This window comes from Argiope bruennichi, chromosome 4, assembly GCF_947563725.1.
Source record: "Argiope bruennichi chromosome 4, qqArgBrue1.1, whole genome shotgun sequence".
NCBI lineage: Eukaryota > Metazoa > Arthropoda > Arachnida > Araneae > Araneidae > Argiope > Argiope bruennichi.
Window position 1 is genome coordinate 72,810,763 of NC_079154.1, and position 14,232 is coordinate 72,824,994.

Consider the following 14,232-nt stretch of genomic DNA (forward strand, 5'->3'; position numbering starts at 1 on the left):
AATAACATTCTACTAAATTGGGAATAAATTTACAAAGATTAAGAGCAAATTTATTTCAACAATTCCATTCAATAATTATTAAAAATATATTCATAATACTAATAGTTTAAAAAGTTATCCTACTCATCCTACTAACCTATTTAAGCTAATTCAATCTATAAACTTATTCAATCTACATTCATTAGTACGATAAAAGAATAAATACCTTTAAAAATGTTTATAGAAAAAAAATTAATACATTTTTTAGTTATTGTGTCACTGTGACCGTACAAGTGCCACCTTTATATTTAGATGGCAATTGCCCCCATATGGTTATGAAATAATCCGGATACTTTTACACGACCTCAAAATCAAAATAATTTAATTAAGACATCAGAAATAAGATAAACAAATACGATTGTACACTAAAAAAAATTACAGTAACAACAAATAATTTTACAGCTGTTGAATTAACAGCTAAAAAAGAGATCAATCCTCAGGCAAACAAGGCATGCCAATATTTCGGAAAGCAATGAAAAAATTATTCACTTACCGCGATTCCATCTATCGGAATCCGGAGAGTTTTTAAAACCAGGCATATCGTCTCCAGTATCCAAAAACGAAATCCGCAAACTTTTATGGCACTCAAACAGCAAAATATCGCACGAAATAAACTGGGACGGGACGTTTAGAACCAGCAGCCATCATGGCCGCCAAGGAAGCTGTACGCAACACACTGCTTCTTCGCCCGATACCGAGTTTACAAATTTAGATACATCCCAACCAACGCCAGTATTACCTTTTTGGCAAAGAGGATAAATAAGCCACGTGCTAATCTAAGAATTCTCATTCTAGCAGAAAGTTTCTCAGTGAGACGACATGATATTGGATTAAAAACATTCCGCTCGACAGCGGAGCGCGACCCACACTATTAGGACTAACACGTGAACAATTCGATGAAACTTTTGACCAATCTTAGGACATCCAGTACCGCCAAGGCCGAGACAGAAATGTGTTATCGGTGACTGCTCTTCGCCGCCAAATGCCGCGTTACGGGAAAGGTTATTTTGAGAGCAATTGGAAAGGTTTTGCTTCGCGGCGCTGTAATCTAAAGAAAAATATTTTCAGAAATTTGCGGATTGCAAATAACATTTTTTCAAATTAAAATTGCATAAACAAAATAAGGCGCTGAAAAAGCTAAGTAAAAGGCTTGCATGTTGACACAAAAAAAACAAGGAAGAATTAATTTTTCATTCAATATCAAAGCGCATTTTCTCAATTCTTCTTCTTTCAATTTGGGTCACTGTTATTTTAGTCTAAATTAGCATAATAATTATAATAATAAAGCTACACAAATTCGTTTTAAATTCTGAACTTTTAAGTCGTCAATTTTAAAAGTTTCTAAGAAAATAGGGTGAAGTAGATGGAGGCAGAGGTGACATACAAAATATATATATATCCACATAGTGTCATTGATTGTTTTCTTTATAGCTTTTTTAAAAAAAATAAGTTATTACATTCAGTAAATTTATTACTTCATATGAATTAAATGGATTCTGCAGCAAATTTTACAACTAAATTCTGAATTAATGTTTTTATACAAGAGTTGATTGCAGAAAAAGCAAATTTATATTCTTAAAAAATGAAATAAAGTAAATAATTCAACAGTAAAAGTTTGAAAGAAAAGTAACATCAAGCCTTTAATTCTGAAAAATATAATTTTAATTTACTTAATTAAGTTAATTACCACAAACTTCATTTTTTTCTTTCAAAAAAATCTCAAGTTTAAAGCACTAATCTATTAGTCAGCCCCTTTTGTGACTGAAATAATTTTTAAAAAAAATTTACAAATAAAATTATTTTTAATCATTAATATTATATATATAATATATATACACATACACACACAAAGAATGGAGTCTGATAGGAGAAACGAGGTTTAAAAAAAATTGTCAAATTGAGTCCCTAGTCCAAGAAACTTTGTTTTAAAGCTTACTTATGCCCAAAAATGATACAGCAATTCCCAAAAACAAAATCTCTATCATGAACCCTTATTTAGATTTTTTTAAAGCTATCAGCTACTGAGTATTTCCAGTAATTTCTTAACTAGAGTAGTGAAGCACAAGATTTTCACCTATCATAAAATCTATAAATAGATTAATTTAGAAATATATTAGAAATCTCTAAAAAGGAACCACTAATGCATTAAAAGCTTTGCAGAATGGCTTATTATAATAAGGAAGAAAAATGTACATTAATGAATCTTATTTCTGCAATATATTAGAATATTCATATCATACACATATGGGTACGATATGAAACCCATTGGGTTTTTCACATATACTGAACACAGACAAGGCATTTCTTGATAAAAGCAGATTTTAAAAAATGCCACTATTGTTTAAATGTCTAGTTTTTTAATTTGCCGGATAATAGCAGTAAAGAACAGGGGCCTGTAGGCAAAAAGTGTCAGCAAAACTAACATCTCTTTGTAAAATTTATTTATTACATATATTCTTATTTTCACAGAAACAGTATGCTTCTTTCTAAATGTTCATAAAATAATCAAAATTATAGATACTCAAGAACTATTTTATCACCTACTACTTTTTGCAAAGAAACGCCAATTTAAAAAAAAAAAAATCTACATCATCAGAATGTTTCAACATTGTTGAGTATCATAATTAAAAAAAACTTTTTGTTTTGATAAGATCTATCAATTTGTCAACTATATTAATACTTTTAAAAGATCAATCAAAGTGTCTAGAACAAATATTAATTTAGATATATCAATCAAATTTGACTGATACTTACAAATACTATAAAAACTACATAAAAGTATAATTAGAATAAAGTAAGTTACACAAAAATTACACAGCATTCTGATTGGTTAGCTATATTTCAAAATGGCAAATTGTGATGAAAAGAAATCCAAGTATTGAGGGGTTTTGTTTTGAATTCTTTTGAAATAGAGAGGAAGGGAATAGATGATCACTGATATCAAGAAGTCATGAACTTTCATTTAAAATAAATTTTTGAAATTGGTTAAATAGTTGAGGCTTAGTGAGGTGTCAAAAGATGTCCCAATTGAGAAAACGTAATGAAATTTAATCCCTCCAAACTGATTTCTCTAAAAATTGGAGAAAGATTCCTGAAAAGATAACTAGGGCTAATAATCTTTCAGATGAAAAAAAAAATTGCAAGATTGAATCAGTAGTTGTGACAATGAGACTGGTTCACTGGTTTTTCCTTATTATTTTTAAAACAGATTTTTTAAATAATTCAATATTAATAAAATTTTAATAGATTTAGCCATCTCATTTAAAAATTATGACCGTGAAAAATTATATTTAAGTACAACCCAATTTTCTATAAAATTTAATTTACTTCCATATAAAAAAGTCTTAAAAATAAAGTGGATCTTCTTATAAATTTTTTGAACAATAATCTTTTTAACTTTACATACAATGGTGATTGAATGTGAAGATTTTAAATTGAAATGTAATAAAATGCTTTTCAAATCATCAATGCTGATCAAATAAGAAAAAATAATATACTACTTTAATATTTTTCGTTTTTAATTCAAAAAATAAAAATATTACTTGATTTAAATTTTTAACAATTTAAATATTTGCTAATTATTACTGTTTTAGCTTGGGAAAAGTTAAAAAAAAAAAAAAAAGCCAATTGCAAATTCACAAAGGTGGAGAAATTTTAGCATTTTAAATTATGCTGCAAGAAACTATAAAAAAAATAAAAGAAAAAGAAAAAAGGGGAGGACTGTCTTACGATATTATTTAGACTAGATCTTCATTTAAAAACATGGAGATACTTCTACAAATTGAAATAATAATTACTTCTAAAAGTGAATATTAATTTACAATTTAATATTGAATAACAAAATTATGATTAACATAGTTTTGTCATTCACTAAAAAGCAAAAAATTAAGATATTTTAAATTAAAGAATGGCTTATTAATAAAATTTATTCAATAGAATTTATTCATTCAAATATAAAAATTAATTTAATACTATATACACAGATCTTAAAAAGACCTACATTAACAATTAGCAAAAAAAAACATGATTTTTTTTTAGTGCGACAAAATAAAACTTCACGCTCAGACAAATTCTGTACATGGCAAATAGATTAAATTCAGCATCTACCTGCAAAAATACACAAATATAAAAAAAAGTTATTTTAATCCCCTGAAGAAAATCTAATAAAAAATGATTATCTCCACTTTTGCATGTGTCCACAAAAGAATCTGGGAAACTTGAAATGCAACAACCAGACAACTGGAACATTTTACAATATTCTGCAGCATTTCAGTTCCAATTTAAGGTGGTTTAGATACTTTAGCTAACACAAAAAATAATGTTTATTCATTTACTTTTAAAAGAAAGTCAAAAATATGAAATGTGCAGAGAAACTGATCATCTATATATATATATAAAACACTAAAGTACATGGTACAGAAATAATTTATTACTTATTGTTGAATGACAACAGTCAAATGCGAACTAAGACTGCTTCATAGAATTTTTTTACCGTTGCACTGAATTCAGTGGTTTGCTTAATTAATGGAGCCGTAGAACATTATTAGAATTTCTCGAGTATAGGTTTGCTGCATTACTAAAAACTCCACTTGGTTAGAGGAAAGATAACAGAAAAGACATCAAAGTATAAACAAACATGAAAGCAGCCTTAAGCCACCACCAGATTGAATAATCGAAATAACTTGCCTATCTAAGTGCAAGAAAAATGTCTGAAGTAGCAAATCGATTGATTCAGAAAAAGAAAACGTTAAAAAGACAGGTATAATACCATTTTATTTTTAATTATAATAAATTTGTTTAATTATTCTTTATTGATATTTTAGCACATTGACATTTACAAAGCAACAATTAAAAAAAAGATCATTTACTGAATTTTCATGTCATTTTGAAAAGATTTTAGAATTTTAATAAATTGAATATCATAATTGCCATTATAACTGAAAAGTCATCATAAGAAACAACTAATGTTCCCAGAGCTATCATGTTTTCCTCATCAGACTCTTTTAATCAGACTCTTTTCCTCATCAGACTCTTTAAAAAATTATAATGGGCAGAAACACTTGTGAATTAAATATAAACCAACTGCCAAAAACGTGTTGCTAGTCAAGACATGGGGTAAAGCCTTGGTCAATGGCATGGTGGTTAACAAATAACATCTTTAAGATAAACTCTTCTACTTATAATGAATGTTCATATACACAGGAAAAATAAGACAAGAATTCCTTTTTAAGAAAATCAAAGAACAGGCGGAGAAAATTCAAGATTTACTAGAAGATTTTAAATAGAAAAAAATTTCCAGCTCATAAAAAATTAAATTTTCCATAAGTAGCATGAAATTTTAAAATAAATAACATACACAGCTCATTTTCTTATTTAAATACAATTCACAGAACAGTATACGAAATAAATTATTTATAAATTGTGTATATAGATGTATCCTCTAACACTTATTATCCATTCAATAATACTTCTTACAGGCATATTATATTTAAAATAGTATCAATAAATTACTGAAGACCATATATATTTCCAAAGAAATTTAAATAAATATTTTCAAACATTATGCAAAATCAAATAGACATTTATTGATTAAATAAATAGGTGGAATTTTACGAAAAAAAATCATAAAGCATAGTTTTATTAAATAAATTACCGATTGTTCAATTTTTTTCTTAAATTAATTAAAAATTAATAATTTTAAGAAATTAAATAGCATACACTTTTACTTTTTTTAATATCATCATAGCTCAGTTCATTATAAATTATTCTCAATATACATTTCTGTAATGAGAAGAGACTCCAGTGTTTTTGATGTTTATGCTTAAAAAAGAATATTCTCCCCTCTAACCATACTAAAAATTCTTTCAATATCAGTGTTGTTGTAAATGAAAATTTATGAAGAGGGCATCTGCAGTTTTTATTTATTTATTTTTTTGGATGTATATGTTTTTTGTGGTCCCCTTCCCCCATATTTTGTTATATATCTGTACCTCCATAGTTTTCAACTAATTTCCATAGCAACTATTGAAATTTCGCAGCTGTGCGAGAGTAAGTATGAACCAAATGGAGCTAGAAATTAGATACAATTTCTTTAACCCTTTCACTATTATCCCAGCCTAGCGAGTTATATACCAATACAGTTTCCAGACCAGTTTCTTATAAAATGAGTTACACTGGATGTAAAGTGAGCTATAACCACAGATGTCCTTACTTTACACCCTGCATTCCTCATTAGTTACCAGCCCCAAACCAGAATTAGAAACCAGCCCCAAACCAATCCATCAGCATAGAATCTGCATGGCCAGATTATAAAAAATTGAAATTCATCTTTTATAAAAATATAATTTTGAAAGTCACTTTTCATACGTTTTTTAATGCACCAGATAATAATAACCAGTTTCAATAATTCATTTTTATTGTGAACTTTCAAAGACAATATATTCCTTTATTATATTCAGAACTAACCATCTGCTAATTAATTAATTTTACTTCCACAGAAGTGAGGCTACTTGTAGTGAATTTGAAAAAAAAAAAAAAAAAAAAAAAAAAAAGATTTTGATCCATAATATAGTTAACAAATTAAATAAAAAAAATGAAAAAATTTTTTTCAAATAACGTGTTTTTATAAAGTATTAAAATTAAATATATTTTTTACCAAAATATGTAAGTCAAAGCAAAATCATCAAATCAACCATCACAAAGGAAATAAAGCTATAAACATTGAAAGAAATTCCCCAACATTCTACTTTTTATATTCATATAATTAAACATGCATATTACTTATAAAATCGTGCTTTTATTTTGATGTCAAAAATACCTTTTTTCCTGATTTCAACAAACTACTAAAAACTAGTTTTTTTTTAAAAAAAAAATACTTTTAAATCTAAAAATAAGTTTTAAAATATTAACTTTAAATTAAGTAATGCTATAAAACTTGAAACATATTTCATAATAGTCCATTTATAGATGTTAAATTGTAAAAATAACTTTCTTAAATACCTTATATAACTTCTTACTTGAGCAGTTTTCTTACCTATCTAATCAGATAAAATCTGATTTGAAAATTTGTTGTATTGATTCAACCAAGAGTCAATAGAACAATTGAAACTTTTTTATTCAATTTAATTTATGCATTAATTAATTCCATTTAATTAATTTAGATTGTAATTCAAATTTAAAATTTGTGAATGAACTTTCGGCTATTAGTTGGGAGAAAAGAAATTTTGTATACATATAAATGCATATACAAATTAATTTTTATGCACAACCCAAATACTTACAACAGTTAAGGAGTTCCCATTTAGATTTCCTTTCCCCATTTAGATGTCCACTAGCTAGCTATCTTGGACAAGCAGCTATTGTCCACAATATAATAAATAGTATTCATTTAGTATAACAATAAACTATGCTGAATTATAAGGGAAATTGACTAACAACCAATGCTAAAAGTATTTGTTTTTAAGCATGATAAATGACTGGCCATTTAATTGGTTTGCTATACAAACTATGTGCAGAATGAGGAACTGCTGAAAATAAGTGGAAATATCAGTACAATAATTGAGACTGTGGATTATGTCAAAGTTTTGTCAGAATACAAGAATGTGGAGAGATAATGATAGATGGTCTTATCTAAATATCATGAGATTTTAAATGAAATGAAAACTGATAAAATCAATACAGTAACAGGGAAATTTATTATCTTTTTTCTCCCCCATCCCCAAAGAATGTGTAGAGAAATGGTATTTAAGATTCCTCTTTTAAACTGAGATTGGCTGGAGAAACGAGTTTAATTGATAATTTTAGATTGAATGATATTGGTATTACGAGCTTTCCCCTGAAATAATAGTCAGCTAGCTGGAGCAATAGTTGAGGAGATAACAGGAGTGATGTTGTGGCTAGAAGATTGGTTCTTTTGCTATCCTAATTATTTTAAATATCTAAATCAGCAAAATAAGACAAGTTAATCTGCTGAAGTTTTATTTTCCGATATCTCTAAAAACTTTGGGACCATTGAGAACATATATCAAGGTTATCTACCGATATATTCCATCAATTAGAAAAATTTCCTAAACTTGCACATTTTTTGTGGTTGGTGATCTCTATCAAGTTTCTAATAGCGAAAGGGTATTTTTGAAACTTCTGTCAAATAAGGAAGATAGTAGTATAGTTCCAAAATCATAGGCTTTCTTTGATTCCATGCTTTTCATTAAAACTAGTCGATTATATTAATACCACTTATAGAAACATCAAAGTCAGCTAGTATTAATAAGAATAATTAAATGTTGACATATTAAAATAGATAAAGAAATTGGCAAAAAAAAAAAATGAAAAAATCGGATCAGCTGTTGAGGACTATCATGATTTTATTTCATAATATCTCTCAAAATGGCAAGGAGGGCATAGATAATTATAATGGTATATCTTGGGACTATGATTATTCAAAGAAAGCAAAATTTTTTGAAATGATACAATAGTTGTGGCTGGAAAACTCTGTCGATGTCCTCTCGCCCAATTTCAAAATTATGCCTTCAATGCTGACACAACTTGGTCATTAGTTTTTAATTTAAAAAAAAAAATGGCTTAATATCATCTTTAATGTTTGGGGCTAGAGAATTAGCTCTTTAGTTTTCTATATTGTTTTAAACATATTCTAGCTGCAAAAAATAATTTTTAATCAAATATAATTATCTCAAAAATATGATCTTCTGAAGCTGAAATATTTTCTACTTAAGTTTCAAATTTTGTGAGAAATTTCCATTGAATAAAACTATTAACTAGAAATTTCATTACTAACTAGAAATTTCATACATAAAAACTAAATTAGTAAAAATTGACCTAATTGCATTTCATAAAAATATATTACAATATATCAAATTTATAATTACTGAATATAATATAAATAAATATTTCCATTAAACAAAATCCACACATACCTTCTGTTAATATTTTCTCAGGAATTTTAGTACTAACAGCTGATGAAGATTCCAGAATTTCACTATTGTTGGGTTGTACAAGTTCTTCTTTAACAGAAGCAACTATTGGTTGTAGCGATTCTTGTATACTATTAGAGCAGTCTGATTCTATAATTGATTTAACATTATTTATTTTCTTAATTTCACTAAATACTACGACTTTTTCAACATTAGAAGAAGAATTAAGTTTTTCTGTTTTTATTGATTCTTCTTTATCAGGCACAGATGATTCCACAGGTACCTCAAAAACATTTTGTTCTCTATCCTCAGTCTTGGCTTCCAAGTCTACATTTTTAGTGGCACCAGACTCGGATTCAATAATACTATTTGAATCTATATCTTTTCTGTAGTAAGGTCCTCCGATTTCGTCGTTGCATATCAGATTGGTATTTTCAGTGAATTCAACTTCACTTAAATTTTCAATGTTTTGGAGTTCACTTATATTTTCATCAACAAGCTCAACAACAGGAGTTATTGGCATTCTTATTCCTTCATTTTCATGAGAACACAGGGTATCTATCCTCACAGACTCAGGTTGCTTTGATGTGATATCACTACGGCTGTCATTTAGAACTGCAGCAACTTGTGTTGCAAATTGCACACAGATATTCGAGTCTGAATTTTCCTGAAATTAAATAGAAAAAAAATTGGAAACCTAGTTAATATTCAATTTTACGAAAATATAAAATTCATACATTCTTAAACAAAGTATATAGTGAGAATCTACTGGAAAAATTAAGTACTTTTTAAGCATCTTTGTAGATGCATTCAATTTCTAAGCAGAGAATGTTTTCTGTTTCATAATAATACATAATTTTTATTGGAAAATTATATATATTTTTTAATTTTAATGTTTATTTCTGCATTTTCAGAAAGTCTTATTGTCTTTGATTGCTGTCTTTTTAATCAAAGCAATAGTGAAAATTTTCATAAACAAAAATTAAATCAACTTACATTAACAACAAAATCAACAATAAAAATTTGACCTTTCTCAATATTTTTAATTAACAAAGTATTGGTTAATTTGGATCCATACATCATTTCTAAAGATATCAACACTAGTGTAAAAGCATAGTATAATAAAAAATATAAATTGGAGAAAGTAACAAATTTTCCATTAATGAACTCCTTGAATTTGAAAAATTCTAATTCTGCCAATACATAACTACTTACAATTCTACACTAAATCTATCGTAGACATCATGATTAGGAATAAATGAGTTGTATCTGACTTTTATATATGCAGTAACAAATAAGATTGGAAGGAGGTTGGAGAATGTTGAAAGTAGAGCAATAGAAGCCAGAATGGAGACAATTTTTTTTTTTTTTTTTTGTACCAATTTATCATAGTTGGAAGTATTGAAAATTTTATTTGTAACCTTAAAAAATTAAGATGTAAAACATTCCAGATATCGACCTCCATAAGATACACTGATGACAGAACTATGCCATGTTCTGTCTAAACAAATGTTTTCCAATCAAGTTTTTTAACCGAAACTAACAGCAGTCATAAAGGTACAGATTATTTAAAAAAATTATTATATTGTTTCTTACTACTAAAATTTAAAAGCAAAGAATTTTTTCACTCATCATTTTCAAGCAACGTTTCAAAACAATTTCAAAATTAATAAAAATCTGTTTTTAACCCATCTACAAAAAAATTAGTCATATTTTAATCTAAAAAACAAGATCAAATATTTTATTAAGAATGTGACTTAATAAATCTTGGTTTTAGTAAATAATGGAAACAAACTAATAAACTTAAAGAGAAGTCAACTAGATGGAAAATGAAATATCAGTTGCTATATTTTTAAAAAGTAGGAGAGATTCAGTCTTTTTGACACTCGGCCAATAGCACAGTTAAAAACCACTAGATAACAATAGAAACAAAATGAATAGGAAGTATTTCTTTAAGTTCAGATGTTTTTAGTTTCATATAAACCTACAGACACTAAATGTCTAATTGTAATTTTGATTTGAAAAGTAATTACTTATCACTCAATTTTCTCCTAGGGTATACAATATTAGCAATGAAGTTTATTACGTTATCAAAATTAAAACACCATGACGAGGCATGTTAGTACCAGCAGGGCAGGTTGGCCTTGTGTTTTGAATGATGTTGCAGATTCACTTGTCTAATATTTTTTTCAGAACAATGGCTACAAATAAAAAGAGGACAACAAATCGAGCTTCGACCCCACCGCCACAGCCATTGTTGAAGTAGTAAAAACAATATTTTATAAAGAATTGATGTATTCAAAGGCTGCTAAAGGTGCGAGATACCTTTGTATCCCCTAAAACACTACTGTCAAAAAGTTCAAAAGCCAGATTGCCTATGATTTGACGTTCAACTATTTGCAAATAAGAAAAATTTTCAGCTGCCAAATGAAAGAAGATCACACAGAATATGTAAAATGAACATCAGATGCTCATTTTGGTCTCAGTCCAAAAGAAGTATTCAAATTGTTTACCAGCTTATTAGTTTTAAATTTTCCTACTAAGAATTTACCAACTGTCAGTCAAATTGAAGGAATAAAAATATTAATAGACCAAAACATATCAGTCAATAAAACTTGATAGGTAAAAGGTGAAACTTACAGATTCTTTTTCACTGTTTGGACGAGAACTATCTTCAGCATTTTTATCAATACTCAATACATTTTTTCCAGTCTTTGGATCAATAATTGGAATAGCCTTTTCACCTTTCCTGCTATGCTGTTGTTGTGGCTGAGCAGGAATAGACTGAGGAGGCATTTGAGGGGGCATCGACTGGTAGCTGGACATCCCATGAGAAGGAAAGTAACCTGTAAAATGACTTGAATGTTAATACACATTTAATGCATTATACTCTTCATAAATTAATAATAAAAAGTTAAAATTACTCTCTTATTCTAGAGACCTCTACCTCTCTATTGAAAAGCTTTCAAATTTTAAAAAAAATTCAAGAACTATAAAATTTTACCAATTCACCCACCAACACAAATTGCCCATTCATCAGTAGCACTTTATACAAATGAATTATATATAATGTATCAATAAATTTTTAAAGAACATATATTTCTGAAGAATTTTATTTAATTAACATTACTTAAAATTATTTAACATACTTTTATTATAGACTAAATAAATAAGTGAATTGATTTTTTTAAATCACATATTAATCACAATTTTGTTAGTCAAATTAGCATGATTTGTTAAGACATTAATTAATTTTTTTTAAATTTAATTGTCATTATTGCTGTCTTTAACATCAAAACAAACTCCCACATACATTTTTGTTATGAGGAGTGACTAAAGTTACATTCATGCTGGAACAAGATATATATATATATAACCCTGCTAAAAATTACCATTGCATTAATTAACACCATTGCAGCAAGTAAAACAAATTGTTTTCCTCATCTCTCCTAAAAAATAATGAATCCTCATCTCATCTAGTTTTCAAGTTCTCTTTTAGGACCAAACAATAACCGAAATACTTTTCTGGGAGCCAAGTTAAGAAAAATAATTTAAAGGGCTGAGAGAATAGAGAGAGATTGAAATTCGTGTACCATGAAAAAACTGATACACTTTCATTTTACAAATTACTAAATTCGTGGTAGGATATGAACTAAAATATTTGATTTTTATATAAACATTAACTTTCATTATTTCAAAACTACTTTATAGTAACCCGTACTTTTTATATAAGAAAATATAAATGTAGGTTCTATCTTTGGGATAACAAGATACGGCTTGTGAAAAAATTAAAAAATATTTGATTTTTAAAAATGATTAAGGAATAGAAATTAATAATAGAAATAAAATTTATACAGTACATTAGAAAATAAAGGAAATTAAATATTTTACAACCAAACTCTTTAATTCTGTTTTATATGTAATTAAAAAAATTTCATTTAATGTTTTTAAAAAAATGGAGTCTTGTGATATACTGAAAACATTATGAATTACATCTCATGAAATGATACAAAGTATACTAAGCCATATGCAGAAATCATTAAAAACATTTCTTACCATTCGAATTCTGAGGTGGTGGAGTATTGTAATTCCATAAATATTGTTGACTTGGTATAACGGGATACTGAGGAGCATTGTACGCTCTATGTTGGTACTGAAAGAAGAAGATAGAATTAAAAATGATCAGAAAAAAATCAAATGCAGATCCTAACAAAAAGACCCATATATCCATAAATGGAAATTATTGCATGACTAAATGTTACTCTTTAGACAGTTTTGAGAGAGGGGAAAATATATTCAAGCATGAGTACATCCATTCTAGAAATAAAAGGAAATGCATTCCACTGTAACAAGGATATACAAGGAAAAGGGATTATTCTAGACCTAGGCACAAACTCTTATAATAATGATCTAAATAAGAAAAGCAATCAGCCAAGCTAGCAGTGAATTAGAATTTAAAAATCATGTCAATTAGTAACTCTCTAGATTATTTTTTATTTGGCAATGACTGGTTGTTTTACAGTTATATCTGTTACACTACCACTTCCAAATTTTCCTTTTCTGCTATCAGTAATTTTCTTAGTTAAAGAGAATTTCAATTTTCAGAAAAGAATTTAAATTCTTGAAATGGCCATCAAGAAATTCAAATTTAAATCCCCTCATTTAGGAGAAATGATATGTACAGGGGTGTTTGTGGGACCCCAAAAAATCCCCTGAAACTTTTACGGACTTACTACCGACATTTTGGAGTTTCGAGAAGGGGGGGGGTGAAAAATTAAGATTATGAAGTATTGAATGACCTAATTATAAAAGTTCAATGAATTACTTTTTTTGCAAAATTAAGACCTTTGAACCCAGGTCACGTGATCGCACATCTGGTCGAACGAAGTCTCTCCCTTTTTTTTCTGCCTCGCCTACTTGCCGAAAAGAATCCAGAAGAGAATGTCTGAGAACCGGGGGAATGAGTTATAACTCGCAATAAGGAAAGAACAAAAAAGAAGTTTTTTCCCTCTTTTCACGCATTATCACTGCCTTTGGAGAAAGAAAGGAAAAGTTTTCACCACACACACTGGCCTTGCGTTTTCTGCTTTCAAAGCAAACAAAATTACCCAGATCAAAATAAATAATTCATTATTATTCCTACTTCCTTTTGAACGACGATCCCCGGAATTTCCGGGTATCGAAGTTCAAAATCCCCGGAATTCCGGGGTTTCCCCGGAGCACAAACACCCCTGTATGTATGACAAAAATCACTAATAACTTC

The 14,232-nt window shown here is 28.0% G+C and overlaps 1 protein-coding gene across 3 annotated transcripts in view; it reads right to left on the reverse strand.

Moving 5' to 3' along the window:
* LOC129965759 (eukaryotic translation initiation factor 4 gamma 3-like) overlaps window positions 1–14,232 on the reverse strand; it is a 48,300-nt gene that overhangs the window by 19,960 nt on the left and 14,108 nt on the right. For all 3 annotated transcript variants that reach the window (XM_056079914.1, XM_056079915.1, XM_056079916.1), the window contains exons 5-7: window positions 13,026–13,122; window positions 11,610–11,815; window positions 8,973–9,636 (exon numbers count right to left, since the gene is read on the reverse strand). In XM_056079914.1, coding sequence (XP_055935889.1) covers window positions 8,973–9,636; window positions 11,610–11,815; window positions 13,026–13,122 — 967 coding nt within the window. The remainder of the gene's footprint in view (window positions 1–8,972; window positions 9,637–11,609; window positions 11,816–13,025; window positions 13,123–14,232) is intronic.